Source organism: Balaenoptera musculus, chromosome 7, assembly GCF_009873245.2.
Source record: "Balaenoptera musculus isolate JJ_BM4_2016_0621 chromosome 7, mBalMus1.pri.v3, whole genome shotgun sequence".
Taxonomy (NCBI): Eukaryota; Metazoa; Chordata; class Mammalia; order Artiodactyla; family Balaenopteridae; genus Balaenoptera; species Balaenoptera musculus.
Genome location: NC_045791.1, coordinates 105,561,316 through 105,579,081, shown reverse-complemented (window position 1 = coordinate 105,579,081; position 17,766 = coordinate 105,561,316). Strand labels below are relative to the sequence as shown.

Below are 17,766 nucleotides of genomic sequence, written 5' to 3'. Positions count from 1 at the left end.
ATTTTTGGCTGCATGGGGTCTTCGTTGTTGCGCGGGCTTTCTCTAGTTGCGGCGAGCGGGGGCTACTCTTCGTTGCAGTGCGCGGGCTTCTTGTGGTGGTGGCTTCTCTTGTTGCGGAGCATGGGCTCCAGACACACAGGCTTCAGTAGCTGTGGTGCTCAGGCTCAGCAGTTGTGGCTCACGGGCTCTAGAGTGCAGGCTCAGTAGTTGTGGTGCACGGGTTCAGTTGCTCCACGGCATGTGGGATCTTCCTGGACCAGGGCTCCAACCTGTGTCCCCTGCATTGGCAGGCAGATTCTTTTTTTTTTTTTTTTTTTTTAATTTTATTTATTTATTTATTTTTGGCTGTGTTGGGTCTTCGTTTCTGTGCGAGGGCTTTCTCTAGTTGCGGCGAGCGGGGGCCACTCTTCATCGCGGTGCACGGACCTCTCACTATCGCGGCCTCTCTTGTTGCGGAGCACAGGCTCCAGACGCGCAGGCTCAGTAGTTGTGGCTCACGGGCCTAGCTGCTCCGTGGCATGTGGGATCTTCCCAGACCAGGGCTCGAACCCATGTCCCCTGCATTAGCAGGCAGATTCTCAACCACTGCGCCACCAGGGAAGCCCCGGCAGGCAGATTCTTAACCACTGAGCCAGCAGGGAAGTCCCTACCCCTTTCCTTTAAATCCTCTACCCTTCCACCAAAATGATATTCTACTATGCAAATCTGACTACATCACCCCTCCTCAAAATTCTTCAAAGGCTCCCCCATACCTACATGATAACGGCAGAACTCCTTTACACAGTATGTAGACATTTCACGATGTGAATCTCCCGACCTGCCATTTACCAGCCCGGCCTCATCTCCTGCCACTTTATATCCCTATCTTGCATTTCAAGCTCCAAAATACTAAAATATCTATAGTTTTCCAAATCTACCATATTCCTCTCCCTAGTTGCCTAAATTCATAAGACAATTATGTATATGCCCTAAATCATGACTAGTTTCTATAAAACATTGGATAATATATATCTATTGAAAAATTTTTAATAAAAAATGAAAATTTTAACAATAGCAGTAGCAAGCAACAATATCAAAATACTACTGCTAATGATAAACTCTTTAAGGTTTATAAATATTACCAAATAAATGCCAGTACACTTCCTTAAAACTTCCTTGCCTTTCACTTACAAAAACTACACCATTAGCTTAATTTGAAGATCAACAAATTTACTTTGTATTACACACTGTACTTTAAAGCAAGACTTACATAACTAAGGGTGATCTTAAAGACCATCTAGATCATTTTCAGGTATTTCTGAATTCTTTTTCATTAGTGGTGATGTATTTATAGTAAATGATATAGAAATTTTTGCCTGGTCTCCCTAATGACCAGTGGCATACACTTTTCAGATGGCTGGTCAGGAATGCAAAGTACAATGAATCTAATTAATCCAGTGTGATAGTCATCAGTGCAGTTCACCAGATATTTCCTGCTATCCCTACTTGCAGACACTTTGTAGAACTGTACTTCTTGGCCCTCTTGTGGTTGAGTAGGGCCAGGTGACTCGTTCTGGCCAATGAGTTGTGAACAGAACTGATGAAGTCGCTTTGGGACAAACGCATTTTAAATGTGGCCCCTTGAGGGCTCTGTTTCCTTCTGCCACAGAAAAGGGGAGTACTCCTGATGGCAGCTGTTCCATTCAGCCTGGGCTCTGGAGTGATGATCATGTAAAACAAAACCCTAGATGAGCTTGATGGGCAAAGGGCATGAGTAAGAAATAAACCACATCATTCCACAGTATAATCTTGCCCACCATACAATTGTCCAGCAATTTCCTCAAAGGAATGCATACTGAGACATCAACATTTTATGTCAACATTTTATATGAACATTTTATGTCTACTATGAGCAAATGTTATCAGTGGTAAATTCAAGAGCTGGGAATAGTAAACTTGGGTCATTATTATGATCTTGGCCTAACTGTAACTCTCAGTCCTCATTTCAAAGAAGAATAATGGTAATATCTGACATTTCTAGAGCATTTATAATATGTCAGTATTGCTTTAAGTACTTTACCTATATTAACTCATTCCTTACAATGAATGTGAATTTCAGCAAACCATCTCCATGGAGTTAAGGAGGAATGAATTAGTTTTCTAGCAAATAATCCTGAAATATTAATTGGGAGTTTCCCAGCACAAATAAGCTACTCTATCCTTAAATGATACATTCCTTATTTCAGACATTTCAATTTGAATTACAGAGATCTGAAGGCATGTTTAAAGCAGGCAAGAACCTGAAGTATTTGATCCTAGAGCTGGCAATAAAGAAGAAGAAAAGATGATTGTTAAAAATAGGTTTGTGTATATAACAATTTTGGGAAAATCTGATCATGGTAGTAGATATACCTTACCTACCATACTGTTATGGGTGGAGGCTCCAAAGACCTTGCCCTCCAAGATTAAGTACCTTCCAAGTCTTTTTTGGGCCTGCCATGCAGGCCAAGAAACCAAACAGTTCTAAGAAATCCGAATTCCACTGGAATTGAGAGCAATCCAAAATGATAGTGGTTATATAAGAGATTGGATTAAATATAATCTAGTATGATGGGTGCATATTTAAAGAAGAACTTGGAAGACAAAACTTTAAAACAATCATTTGAAGGAAAAGTTAGTTGTCAAAGGAAACAATTTACTGTACTAGACCAATTTCATGTGACCATAAGAAGGTTTGGAACAGCCATTGAAAGTTAGGGATTAAATGTGCACTTTGATTTTTGTTTGTTTAATTTAGAACAAGAGTAGTTACTCCTATCAGCACTTCCTTTATTCTTTTAAACTCAAGTCCTTTCTGTGCCAACCTCTTCCAAAATATCCATCCATACTTCTATTATTCCCTTGCTGAAGTATTAGCATTCTGCGTAAAAATAAGTTTTCTTAGGAACTGTACAATAGACATGTTAGAAAACATAAAATAATTGCCCTCGCTTTTCCATCCTTCTTAATTCATGTATAAACTTTACTCTGTTGTAAATTAAGTAAAATAATCCTGTCCCAAGAGAAATTTAGACTTAGCTAACAAAGTGCTTGGTTGATTTATCCCCAAGTACAATGCAGGTATTCAACAAATACCTGGGTGATAAATGAATAAAATTATAACTTTCCATTGGGTATCAATATATCAAATCTATTCCAGTCTGTCTTACTATATTTTAAATATTCAGGCAGAAGAATATAGAAGCTAAGTTCCAATGAGAAGAAATTTCACTTGAAATCCACTCCTGACTCTTCAGCTAGTCAGCTTCTGTTTCACAGTTTCACCTGATTTTAATTTTAATACGCTCTTATCAGCCTCCTTTACTCTGATTTTCTCTGGGCCACTCACTATGGCTGCATCAACTAAGCTGCTCACCTTAGTTCCCAATCAAGCAAAGAAGTTAATATTTAAACAGCTTTGGCTCCTCCTATAGGAGGGCTTAGCTTTAACCCAACCCCCAGATCCAAGATACCAGAGCTGAATTCTGGGTTCCCAAATCTCCTTTGGTACAGCCAAAAAAGGCCCAGAGTTCTGCCTTTCAAGGTTGGTCTTCTGCTTTGGTTCTTGCTCCCAGTACCGCTCTAGCCAATTCTCCTAGCTCAGGGATTAAATCTTATCCTTGACTCCCAGCCTAGTGGCTGCCTCCAACAGTCTGTTTGTAATAAGATGGTCCCACATCTCTGGAATTAGAACCCTGTCCCAAAGTCCCAGAAGGAGGCACCCTCTATATGACAAATGCCTACCTGCCTTCTGAATACCTGTGTCACATGCCCCATGAATTTGAGATCTGCTGCCAACAAGCCAGAATGGTATCTGAGTCTATAACCGCTTTGATTCTATGCCTTGTCCAGCGGGCTGTAGCTCATGGTTTGACTTTATAATTGGGTTAGCTCTCTCGGTTTCGATCTATTATGTAGGGCAGATGTCTGGTAAGACACATTCCCAATACTTGTCTCCCTAATGCCCTTGGTAGCTTTCATATCTCTCTAGCCTTAGGATACAACCACTCAGTTCACTCGAATTCTAATTAATTGTTTCTAAATTGTTTGCCTTCTAAGAATAATACTGGGAGCTACTAAGTAAAAGATTTTTAAATTTTTTTAAAAATTAAATATATATATATATATATAATAAACCATAAAAAGCTACTAAGTAAAAGATTTTTAAAAATTTTTAAAAATTAAAAAAAAAATTAACTGAAATACTAGATCAAGACCAGTAAAACTCATAATAAAAAGATACTATGTGCTGCTTAAAAAAAAAAAAAAGAATAATACTGGGCCTTTGGTCGTTTCAATTGATAAAGTCATCTTCTTTACCCATGATGGCAACTCAGGATACTGCCTAATGCTAAATCATGTATTATTATTTTCTGGATTTATGTTGATTTTTATGATACCTGACAATATCTATCTACAGATCAAATAACTCTCTCCTTTGCATCTCTGGAATAACAAATAGCAATGAGGTCATGACATGAGGAGATGTGAATCTGAATCCCAACACTGTCACTCCCTAGTTATATTTATATGTTCCCTAAATAAGTAAGATGTTTAAGCTAAACCTCAGGTTTCCCATTCACGAAATTGGGATAGAGATAAAAGCAGACTAAAGAATGGTGTGACCGGTCAGAATGGCCATCATCAAAAAATCTAGAAACAATAAATGCTGGAGAGGGTGTGGAGGAAAGGGAACTCTCTTGCACTATTGGTGGGAATGTAAATTGATACAGCCACTATGGAGAACAGTATGGAGGTTCCTTAAAAAACTACAAATACAACTACCATACGATCCAGCAATCCCACTACTGGGCATATACCCTGAGAAAACCATAGTTCAAAAAGAGTCATGTACCAAAATGTTCATTGCAGCTCTATTTACAATAGCCAGGACATGGAAGCAACCTAAATGTCCATCGACAGATGAATGGATAAAGAAGATGTGGCACATATATACAATGGAATATTACTCAGCCATAAAAAGAAATGAAATGGAGGTATTTGTAATGAGGTGGATGGAGTTAGAGTCTGTCATACAGAGTGAAGTAAGTCAGAAAGAGAAAAACAAATACAGTATGCTAACACATATATACGGAATCTAAGAAAAAAAAAAAAAAAAAAGGCCATGAAGAACCTAGTGGCAAGACGGGAATAAAGACACAGACCTACTAGAGAATGGACTTGAGGATATGGGGAGGGGGTGGGGTGAGATGTGACAGGGTGAGAGAGTGTCATGAACATATATACACTACCAAATGTAAAATAGATAGCTAGTGGGAAGCAGCTGCATAGCACAGGGAGATCAGCTCGGTGCTTTGTGACCACCTAGAGGGGTGGGATGGGGAGGGTGGGAGGGAGGGAGATGAAAGAGGGAAGAGATATGGAAACATATTGTATATGTATAACTGATTCACTTTGTTATAAAGCAGAAGCTAACACACCATTGTAAGGCAATTATACTTCAATAAAGATGTTTAAAAAAAAAAAATGGTGTGAGGCACTAAATACAGTCCCTGGTACACAGTGAGCACTAAAAAGTTAGCAATCAGCAGCAGCATCCATAGAGGCTACATACACTTAATTGTAATGTACTACAGTATTTGATTTTTAAAAAAAGAAAAATAATAGGATGAATTTATTATAGTTTAAAAAAAGATAAAGGACAAGGTTGTTGATGATTATGGAAGATGAACTTGGTGGGAAAAAGAAAAGAAAATGGAAGACGTGGGGCTAAGATCAAATACATGACAATTAGACGAGTTTATAGAGCAAAGAGCAGGATACTGTGAGCTTCAGTAAAAGGGGGTCAAGGACGTTAGTCTTCCTAGAGGGGGGGATCTTGGTAACAACTAGGAATTCTCTGCTTTTGCCAGTGAATAAGAGAGTTGGTTGAGGGGCTGCAGCACTCAGCCAACTGCACGGCAGAAAGACAGAGCCTTACTTCATATGTTCCTCCCTGAAAGTGGAAATTTTCACAACCCTCTCCTGCCAAATAATTCTCAGCCCTGAACAAATCATTCTCATCCTAAAAGAAAACCAAACCTCTCTCCTTCTCCATTCCCATCTTCCAAACCATAGTTCAAATGGAACTCCTTCTATGAAACCTTCCCAAATTCTCTCAGTTTAGTGCTCGCATAACAACATGTATTTCTCTATCGTGCAAACCATACTACAACTGTTCCCATCCCTCTTCCAACCAGCCTACAAGCACCTTAAAAGCAAAGCATGTGACCTATTTGAGTTTGTACCTCCAGCATCTAGCACAGGGCAGGAGGGGTGGAGGACGAGAAGCCACCAGGTACCCTGAACTGTTCCAGGCAGAATCATCAAGATCAATGGCTTCTAACCATTTGGGGACACATCCATCCACTCTGAAAACCTGAGGAAAGTCACAAACCCTCAGGCTATAAAAATACATACACACACTCTCACCAAAAAAAAAAAAAAAAAAGAGCAAAAAAAACAAACATAAGGAAAGGAAAGAACATTAAGCTAAGTCAAGACATATGGATTCTATGACCTGTTTCCCAAAACTCCAAGTTCTCAAACAAGTCACTTAATTTCCGAATTGACAAAGTAAAGAAACTATCATTTGCCTCAAGAATCCTTCATTAAATGTCTGTAATAAAAATTACATATAAATACTAAAAGCATGGAGGAATTCTGAAATTAAAATTGTTATATAAGAGCAAATTATTTTTTATTATTGCCTCACAGCTTGATACTTCTACAGCTACCTATTTTGCCAAAAAACATGCTGTGAAATAAATTGACTATTTATTACTACAGCTAAAAGAACTGTTGTTTACATACCCAAGAGGGGTGAGCACAACAAGAATAGAGAAGCAAAGATGAATAATCCAATTAATTCGCATTTGCTCACACCATTGACTACAGATTCCTTTGATAACAATATGCTTTTGTACTAACAAACCTGTAATACAATTGGCCAGTATGCTTTGAGATGTTTATATTCTACATGTCAGGGATTCTTGATGACAGTCTGAATATTCTCTTCTCTCTAGTTTGACCCTGTCACCAACAACTGTCACAGGTGGGCTATAGCCAACAGAGCTCCCATCTTCAGAATGGGAAGTTGTGAAATACTTATTCCCATGAGGCCTAAGAGACATACTTAATGGGGCTGACTTTAATATAAAAAGCAGTTATCAGGCAGCCACTGTGAAGACCTTTAGGAACTCCACAGAAACGGAACAAGTAAGGAACCCTGAGCCACTCTCTACGTTTCAAATCTTCTGAGAGCCGAAGAGGGCCTATATACACACCAAGGCAGCCCCTCTGTCATCACCCCGACTCTACTTCTACCAGCAACTCAAAGGGTAGGGTTCTCCTTACCTGTCTAGGCCTTTCTCTATATCCATTCCAATCCTTGCTCAAAAGGATGTCATTAATAAAAAGAGGTTCAGGATCCAGTCTCTCAGGGGGACATCATGGCCCAGCCACAAGTATTAAGGTTCACATTTCTTCCTCAACTATCTTCCTGCCAACCAAGTCTCAGATCCTGGGCCCAGAGAGTTCATCCCCAAGTTCCCTAGCTGCTTCTTTCTTCTTTTCTCCTGACTCACATATTATAGCCTTGTTATTCAAAGTATGGTTCCAGAACCGTAGCACCAATGTTGACTGGGGACTTGTTAGAAATGCACGATTTGGGGCATCACCTCAGATCTACTGAATTAGAATTTGCATTTTAACAAAATCCCCAGGTGAATCATTTGCAAGTTAGAGACAAGTACTGGCCTATAGGACTGGCCTCAATTCTAATGAGGTATCCTCACATCCATCTTTCTCTGACAAAAAACAGCTACTCTCAGCTTTGTTCTGCATACCTCCTTCATGAATATCACCTCCTCTCCGGACTCCTCAATACTAATACTAATACTGGCCTTCTGAGTCTCTCTATTTCCCTCTACCCATCTGCCTAGAAACCCCAGCGCTGCCCATTCCCGTACAGGACAGTGACCGCTATGATTCTTGATGAGGTGCCTGGCCCACCTGCCAGTAGCTCTGATGGCAGCCTCCAACGCCAAGTGGGCTCCAAAGTTCCTTTTTCTGTGCTGATTCAGGAGTCTTAAGCATTGGTAAGAAAACCATCAGAGGCTTTTCTACAATTAAGCTCTAGCACCATTTCTGAGGTCCCAGCCAATACCCAGCACCCAAGATTTAGGGACTTAGCCTACTTTTCTTTTGACTTGAAAGATGCCATGGTCCACTCTAGCCTCTGCGATATTTCTCTCCACAAGACTGGCTATTAAAGAGATTCAGATTGGACAACACAGAGGAAAAACAGGGACTCTTTACATTTTAAGAAGTGTACTGCTCGGGATTTCCCTGGCAGCCCAGTAGTTAAGACTTTGCCTTCCAATGCAGGGGGTGCAGGTTCGATCCCTGGTTGGGGAGCTAAGATCCCACATGCCTCATGGCCAAAAAACCAAAACATAAAACAGAAGCAATATTGTAACAAATTCAATAAAGACTTTAAAAGTGGTCCACATCAGGGCTTCCCTGGTGGCGCAGCGGTGGAGAATCTGCCTGCCAATGCAGGGGACACAGGTTCAAGCCCTGGTCCGGGAAGATCCCACACGCCGCAGAGCAACTAAGCCCATGCACCACAGCTACTGAGCCTGTGCTCTAGAGTCCGTGAGCCACAACTACTGAGCTCACACGCCTAGAACCCGTGCTCCACAACAGAAGAAGCCACCGCAATGAGAAGCCCGCGCACCACAACGAAGAGTGGCCCCCGCTCGCCGCAACTAGAGAAAGCCCGCGCACAGCAACGAAGACCCAACACAGCCAAAAATAAAATAAATAAAATAAATAAGTTTATAAAAAATTTTTTTTAAAATTGGTCCACATCAAAAAAATCTTAAAAAAAAAAGCAGTGTACTGCTAACTGGAAAGTTGTTTTTACACTTGGGGGAATGCAGAAATAATATAGGTGGAACATTACAAATTACAGCTAAAAGGATTTCATCAAAAGTTCCTGACTCTAGCCTCTTTGGTCTGGGCTTCCTATGCTTAATCCTGAGAACATATTTCACTGAACATCCTCCTCCTCCTTGCTTAAGGGCTAAAGGTATACTGACTCCTTCCATGAAGCTTCCTCTTGCCAGCAACAGGTCTGAAAAAGTCATCAAGCAAGGTGGATCAAAAAATGCCTCCCTAGATTCAAGCGGCTTATATGGACTATGAGAGCCTGAGTTTGTTGATACCCATTTCACTTGGTCCTCTGTCCCCTACACCCTCAGGATGCATCAGCCTTTTCTCTAAACCAAGCACTGGTGGAATTGAACCATCATGGTCCATACCCCAATATATCAGGGGCACAGGCCTCTCTGCAGTCTCCTTACCTGACCTCTAGAGATCCTCTTGCTGACCTCTAAATGTTGGCTTGCCCAAGAACTCAGGATTCAGCTGCCTTCTCTAGCTACACTCTCTAGGTGACCTCATCTACTGTGTGGTTTTAACACCTATGTTGATAACTCCCAAATTTACATCTCTAGTCCGAGTCTCTTCTTGGAGCTCCAGACTCATTTGTCCAAATATCTTCTTTTGTTTCTTTGTTTCTTCATTTTCAGTATTTTTTACCGCTTTATTGAGGTATAACTGACATACAATAAACTACATATATTTAAAGTACACAAATTGATTGGTCTTGACATACACAATTATGAAACTATCCCATCAAGATAATGAACATGTCCATCACCCCCAAAAGTTTCTTTGGGGCCCCTTGGTAATCCCCCTGTCCTACTCCCACCTCAGGCAACCAATGATCTGCCTTTTGTCATTATAAATTAGTTTGCATTTTCCAGTTTTATATAATGGAATCATACAGAGTGTATTCTTTTTTGTCTAGCTTCTTTCACCCATCATAATTATTTTGAGATTCACCCATGTTATTACATGTATCAATACTTCATTAATTTTTTTTAACAGCTAAATTGTATTCCATTGAACGGATATACCAAAATTGGTTTCCATGATGATGGACATTTGAGTGGTTTCCAGTTTGGGACTATTACCAAAAAAGCTGCTATGAACTTTCACATATAAATCTTTATATGAACAAATGCCTTAATTTCGCTAAGGTAAATATGCAGGAATGGAATAGCTGGCTCATATGTTAGGTGTATGCTTAACTTTTTAAGAAACTTCCAGACTGTTTTCCAAAGTGATTGTACCATTTTATATTCCCACCAGCAGCATATGAGAGATCCTTGTTCAATATCTTTGCCAACACTGGTTATGGTCAGCCATTTCGACTTTAGCCATTCTAGTGATTTTGCAGTTGTATTTTGTGCTTTTAATTTACATTCCATAATGACTATGTTGAGCATCTTTTCATATGCTTATTTGCCATCCATATATCTTATTCAGTAAAGTATCTGTTCACATCTTTAATACAGTTTTTAACTTGGTTTGTTTATTATTGACTTATAAGAGTGCTTATATTCTAGATAAAAGTTTTTGGTGAGATAAGTGTTTTGCAAATATTTTCTCCTAGTCTGTGGCTTGCTTTTTCATTTTTTATAACTGTCTATTGAAAACTAAAAGTTTATAATTTTAACTAAAAATTTATTGATTTTTTTCTTTTATATTTCATATTTTTTATATTACACTTAAAAAATATTTGCCAAATCTAAGGTCACTAAATTTTCTCCTCTATTTTCTTCTAGAAAGATTACAGTTTTTACATAAACATTTAGATCCACGATTCACTTCAAGTTACTTTCTATATATGGTACAAGGTAAGGGTTGAAGTTCATTATTTTTCATATGGCTATACAATTTTAATAGCACATCTGTTGAAAAGATATTCTTTCCCCATTGAATTAACTTGGCACCTTTGTAGAAAATCTATTAATCATACATGTATGGGTCTATTTCTGGATTCTCTATTATGTTCCATTGATCTATATGTCCATCTTGATAATATCAAACTGTCTCAATTACCAAAGCCTTATAATAAGTATTGAAATCAGGTAGTATATGTCCCCCAACTTTGTTCTTCTTTGTTTTGGCTATTCTAGGTCCTTTGCCCTTTCAAATAAGTCTTAAAATCAGTTTGTTAATTTCTACAAAGAAGCCTGCTAGGATTTTGTTTGGAATTATGCTTAATCTACAGATCAATTTGAATAGAATTGGCAGCTTAACAATATTGAGTCTTTTAATTCATGAACACAGTATTTCTCACCATTTACTGAGGACTTATTTAATTTCTCTCAATAATGTTTTATAGTCTTACACATCTTTGGTCACATTTAACCCTAAGTATTTCATATTTTTCATCCTATTAAAAATGGTACTTTAAGAAAGTTTTCAACTTCCAATTTTTCATTGCTACTATATAGAAATACAATGGGTTTTTGTATATCAGCCTTCTGTCCTTCAGCCTTCCTAAGCTCACGTATTAGTTCTAGTAGCTTTTCTTGTAAATTCCTTAGGTTTTTGTTTTTTTTTTTTAATTTATTTATTTATTTATTTTTGGCTGTGTTGGGTCTTCGTTTCTGTGCGAGGGCTTTCTCTAGTTGTGGCAAGTGGGGACCGCTCTTCATCGCGGTGCGCGGGCCTCTCACTATCGTGGCCTCTCTTGTTGCGGAGCACAGGCTCCAGACGCGCAGGCTCGGTAGTTGTGGCTCACGGGCCTAGCTGCTCCGTGGCATGTGGGATCTTCCCAGACCAGGGCTCGAACCCGTGTCCCCTGTATTAGCAGGCAGATTCTCAACCACTGCGCCACCAGGGAAGCCCTCCTTAGGTTGTTATACATAGAAAATCACACAGTCTGAGAATAAAGAAGGTTTTCCTTCATCCTTTCCGATCTAAATGTTTTTTTCTATTGCTTTATCATACTGACTAGAATCTCCAGTATGATGTTGAATAAAAGGAATGAGAAGGGACAGTCTTACCTCATTCCCAATAGTAGAAAAAAAACATTCACTCTTTCACCACTAAGAATAATGTTAGTTATAAGTATATCCTAGATATTCTTCACCAGACTGAAGAAGTCCTCTTCTATTGCTAGTCTACTATGAGTTTTTATCATGAATAGTTGTGGACTTTTGTCAAATGTATTTTCTGCATCTATCAAAATGATGGCATTTTATTTAAATACAGGGTTAACTTGAGCCTGTTAATATGGTGAATTACGCCAAATTACTTTTCAGATATTAAACCAACCTTGCACTCCTGAGATAAACCCCACTTTCTCATGTTGTATTATCCTTTTAATACACTGCTGGATTTTTTTTTTAATTTAATTTAATTTTTTTTTTTTTTTTTTTGCCTGTGTTGGGTCTTCGTTTCTGTGCAAGGGCTTTCTCTAGTTGCAGCGAGCAGGGGCCACTCTTCATCGCAATGCACGGGCCTCTCACTATCGCGGCCTCTCTTGTTGCGGAGCACAGGCTCCAGACGCGCAGGCTCAGTAGTTGTGGCTCACGGGCCCAGCCGCTCCGCGGCATGTGGGATCCTCCCAGACCAGGGCCCGAACCCGTGTCCCCTGCATCGGCAGGCAGATTCTCAACCACTGCGCCACCAGGGAAGCCCACATTGCTGGATTTTATTTGTTAATATTTTGTTGAGGACTTTTTCACCCATGTTTGTGAGGAGTACTGGTCTGTAGCTTTCTTTTCTTAAAATGTATTTTCCTGGTTTTGGTATTAGGGCAATGCTGGCCTCATAGAATGAGTTGGAAAAGGTATCCTTCTCTTGCTTTTCCTGTAAGCATTTTTGTAAAATCAGGACTATTTCTTCTTTAAATGTTTAGTGGAATTCATCAGTAAGTGAAACCATCTAGGCCTCCATATATTTTCAAGATCTCTATTAAAATGTCTAAAAAGAAATTAAAACTTAACACAGCCATTCCATTAACTCTTTAACCAGTCAATACCTCATACCTGCTCTGGTCAGCTCTAGATCCATCTGTCTTGCTAAACACTCTTCTATTTCTTTCTAGTCTATCCATTCTCACCCCTTAAGTCAAAGGGATCCATCATCTTTTTTGTTCCTTTGGCTTATCTTTACTATAATGCTGCCTATTTACTCTCTCTAATGACCTCTAGGAATACTTCCTTTGGTTTGACCAGACCCTAATGCACTCTTCCTGTCATCTTAAACCTGGTCAACACTGCTAGATGATGCTTTCAGGAAAAGAGGAAATGACCTAAATCAACCTATGTTCCTAGGACCTGGAGCCAACCCTTAGCTGTGCTTTCAAGGACTCAAGTAAGGAGACTATCCATAATTGTCAGCAACTAGGGATGGGAGTTGGGGGGGAAGTGAAGAGGTAGATCTGGACTAGGATAATTCACTCTCGTAAAACACTCTGCACTTAACTTCACAGCATTAATCAAAATTATCCTTAAATTTGTATAAGTGTGAGTAGTATCTGTCTCTTCCAACCTGCACTCCCTACCAGACTAAAAGCTCCATGAGGGCAACAACTATGTCCATCTTGAGCATTAATAATTTCTGTGCACCCTATAAATTCCTGACACATAGGCCTTACTCAATTACTATAGCCCTATCAGATAAACAGAAGAATTTAATTTATGTCTCAACAAAGCTCTGAGATAAGGTAGTACTTCCCACATTTCTGGAAAAAATTAATAATAAAAACTTGAGCTGCTACCATGGGTCAGGCACTATTCTAAGATTTCTACATATATTCTCATTTAATCCTATGACAAACCTATGAAGTAGGTACTATGATTATTCTCATTCTACAGATGAGGTATTTGAAGCACAGAGAGGGTATATAAGTCACCCAAGGTTGTACAGACGACTGGCAAAGATGAGCTTCAAACCCAAGTAGCCTAGCCTAAAAGTCCACTCTATTAATCACTCTGCTGTAATACCTCTCACTGAAGAAGACACCAAATTCTTAAGTAGCAATAAATTGAGCCAAATAAAATAAAAGATATGATATAAAGAATACTAGGAATCATGCAGCTCAATATTAAAAAAACAAACAACCCAATCAAAAAATGGGCAGAAGACCTAAATAGACATTTCTCCAAAGAAGACATACAGATGGCCAAGAGACACATGAAAAGCTGCTCAACATCACTAATTATTAGAGAAATGCAAATCAAAACTACAATGAGGTATCACCTCACACCAGTTAGAATGGGCATCATCAGAAAATCTACAAACAACAAATGCTGGAGAGGGTGTGGAGAAAAGGGAACCCTCTTGCACTGTTGGTGGGAATGTAAATTGATACAGCCACTATGGAGAACAATATGGAAGTTCCTTAAAAAACTAAAAATAGAATTACCATATGACCCAGCAATCCCACTACTGGGCAAACACCCAGAGAAAACCATAATTCAAAAAGACACATGCACCCCAATGTTCACTGCAGCACTATTTACAATAGCCAGCTCATGGAAGCAACCTAAATGCCCACTGACAGACAAATGGATAAAGAAGATGTGGTACATATATACAATGGAATATTACTCAGCCATAAAAAAGAATGAAATTGGGTCATTTTGTAGAGACGTGGATGGACCTAGAGACTGTCAAAGAGAGTGAAGTAAGTCAGAAAGAGAAAAACAAATATCGTATATTAACGCATATATGTGGAACCTAGAAAAATGGTACAGATGAACCGGTTTGCAAGGCAGAAATAGAGACACAGATGTAGAGAACAAACGTATGGACACCACGGGGGGAAAGAGGGCGGGGGAGGGAGGTGGTGGTGGTGGGATGAATTGGGAGATTGGGATTGACATATATACACTAATATGTATAAAATAGATAATAAGAAACTGCTGTATAAATTAAATAAAATAAGATTCAAAAAAAAAGAAAAGAATACCAGGAAGAAAAATTCAGACTTAGATATACAAGTTACCAGTTTTATATGACAATTCAAAGAAATTGTTGCTATGAATCATTCTAGTGGCTGATCCTTATTTAAAACAATAGTCAAAACAAAACTAAATCTTCCTTTTCAGTTGACAGACACAGATGGAGACTAAAACCCAGAATATTCTCATGTTAAAAACATTTTCGTCTGCTACCAAATTTCTGTTTTATAAAAATACACAGTCTATTTTTATCTGCCAAGAGAAGTCCAATCACCAAACTGGACATCACAGAACTAGATATGTGTTGCCTGGGTTCTCCAGGAGAGGCAGCAGGAATATGTGAAGACTGCACCATCTCTATGGCTTTGTCTTTCTAGTTCTCCCAGCATTAAATGTGGGATATTAATACATATCAGGTTTGAATGTCCCCTGCAAGCTTTTCTTCTATCCTAAAAATTACCAGAAACCAATGCAAAGCATGTGACAGGGAAGACAGATCACAGGGGAGGGAACAAGGTGAACCAAAATCATTAAATGTCTGCACACCCAATGCTTCTATGTCCCAAGAATTCTGTGGTCTGCTTCTGAGGCAACCAAGGGCCTTAGGGGTCTGTGACTGCTTTAGTTAATGATGTCTCACTGATGCACTACTGCAAAAGGCCCTGAGAAGTCTACAGTTATAAAAGGAAAATTTAACTCACCTTCCACTGTTCCTCTGGAAGCAGATTCACAACCACCAGATCCCCGTTCAAGGCTCTATTACGAGCAACAACCCCATCAATAAAAATGTCTCGATCACCATCCTAGGTTGGAGAAGGAAATAAAGTAGTCAGTTTACCAAGGCTTGGAACCAAAAATTACTTCCTTGGTTTAAAAACCATAGACTCTACTATCTGTCCACTGAGTTAACAGGAACACTAGTATTTAGCCACAAACAGACCTAGAGGAAGCTCAGTCTCTTTGGAACTAATAGAAATGGTAATGAACACAGAAGAGCAGGTTAACATAATACTAAAAAATCACCAAATAAGAGAAGATCTACTATAGGCAGGCCAAAACCAAACAAACAAAAATACATAAAGCAGAAAACGAGGACTGCATGCTTTCATAACTGAAATGAGAAAGGAGTTAAGTTACCCTTTTTTGTTTTAAATACAATAAAGCATGATGGTACCTTTTCTACATGACTGAATTTTTGTAAGGGAAAGGTAAAAAGTAAACAATTTGCAAGAAAACAGAAAAACAATAACATATTGATATAATCCCCAAAGAAAACCAACCAAGGGCAGGAGCAACAACCAGCTCCAGGAGTTGGGTTCTCTAGGAAAAAACCAGCAAAGTCACACTCCCCCCAAGAAGTGGCATAGAGAGCAATGTGGTTGGTTGGTTTGTTTGTTTTCTAACTGAAGTATAGTTGATTTACAATACTGTGTTAGTTTCAGGTGTGCAGCATAGTGATTCAGTTATTTTTTTTCAGATTATATTCCATTATAGGTTATTACAAGATACTGAATATAATTCCCTGTACTATACAGTAAATCTTGTTTGCTTATCTATTTTATGTAGAGTAGTTTGTATCTGTTAATTCCATATTCCTTAACTGTCCCTCTCCAACCTCTGGTAAACATAAATTTGTTTCTATGTCTGTGAGTCTGTTATATATAGATTCATTTGTATTATTTTTTAGAATCCACATATAAGTGATACCATATAGTATTTTTCTTTCTCTGTCTCTGTCTTCACTAAGCACTATATTCTCTAGGTCCATCCATGTTGCTGCAAATGGCAGTATTTCACTCTTTTGTATGGCTGAGTAATATTCCAATGTATATATACCACATCTTCTTAAGCCAATCGTCTGTTGATTAGCACCTGGGTTGTTTTCATGTCTTGGCTATTGAACCCAGGTCCACAGCAGTGAAAGCCCAAGCCTTAATCACTGGGCCACCAGGGAATTCCCCTCAAGTACATATTTAAAAACAATCCACCTGAAGCAGTATAGCCCCAGTGAACTCCCTAGGTATCGACTGCCAAACTTAATTAGTTGCCAGAGTCTTCTCATTAAGCCAAATTACTTTGCAAAAATAATTAAATGGAAAAGGTAGCTAGGAAAAGCATGCCTTCAGCAATAAGGTTCCATGAAAAAATTAAACATTTTCAAAATGTTTCATCAACAAACATGCAAAGACGTGGATGGACCTAGAGACTGTCATATAGAATGAAGTAAGTCAGAAAGAGAAAAACAAATATCATACATTAACACATATGTGTGGAATCTAGAAAAAATGGTACAGATGAACCGGTTTGCAAGGCAGAAATAGAGACACGGCTGTAGAGAACAAATGTATGGACACCAAGGGGGGAAAGGGGGAAAGGGGGAAAGGGGGAAAGGGGGGAAGGGGAGGGGGGCAGTGGTGGTGGGATGAATTGGGAGATTGGAATTGACATATATACACTAATATGCATAAAATAGATAACTAATAAGAACCTGTTGTATAAAAATAAATAAATAAAATACATATATGCAAAAAAACAAACAAACATGTAAACATGTACTCTTATCCTTTCATCCTTCCAAGAGTTTATATTATGTGCTTCTTTTCAGAGGATAAGAGAGAAGTAAAACGTTAATTTTTCTCAAAGGAGGTAATAGCAAACTGGCTTGGAAAGCCACCACGCAAAATTTTCTACTAGAGACAGTTGATGTTATGCTCAACAGACTGCAGGTGATTACTATGATATTTTAAATAAAGATAAAATTAGCACTGCAAATTCACCACCACACTCACAGAATGGGATTTCACATACTCAGTATTTTTTTTACAGTTTCCAATTACAAACCATTAGAGATCTTTAGAACAGTGTTTCTGTTCAATTTCCAATTTAGCCACAGGCTGGCAGCTGTGGCCTGCAC

General features: G+C 38.8%; 1 protein-coding gene across 4 annotated transcripts in view; it reads right to left on the bottom strand.

Annotated features, from left to right (window-relative positions):
• Positions 1 to 17,766, bottom strand: part of DIS3L2 (DIS3 like 3'-5' exoribonuclease 2) — a 391,634-nt gene that overhangs the window by 297,038 nt on the left and 76,830 nt on the right. For all 4 annotated transcript variants that reach the window (XM_036858529.1, XM_036858531.1, XM_036858530.1 and 1 more), the window contains exon 5: positions 15,554 to 15,655. In XM_036858529.1, the coding sequence (XP_036714424.1) occupies positions 15,554 to 15,655 (102 nt within the window). The remainder of the gene's footprint in view (positions 1 to 15,553; positions 15,656 to 17,766) is intronic.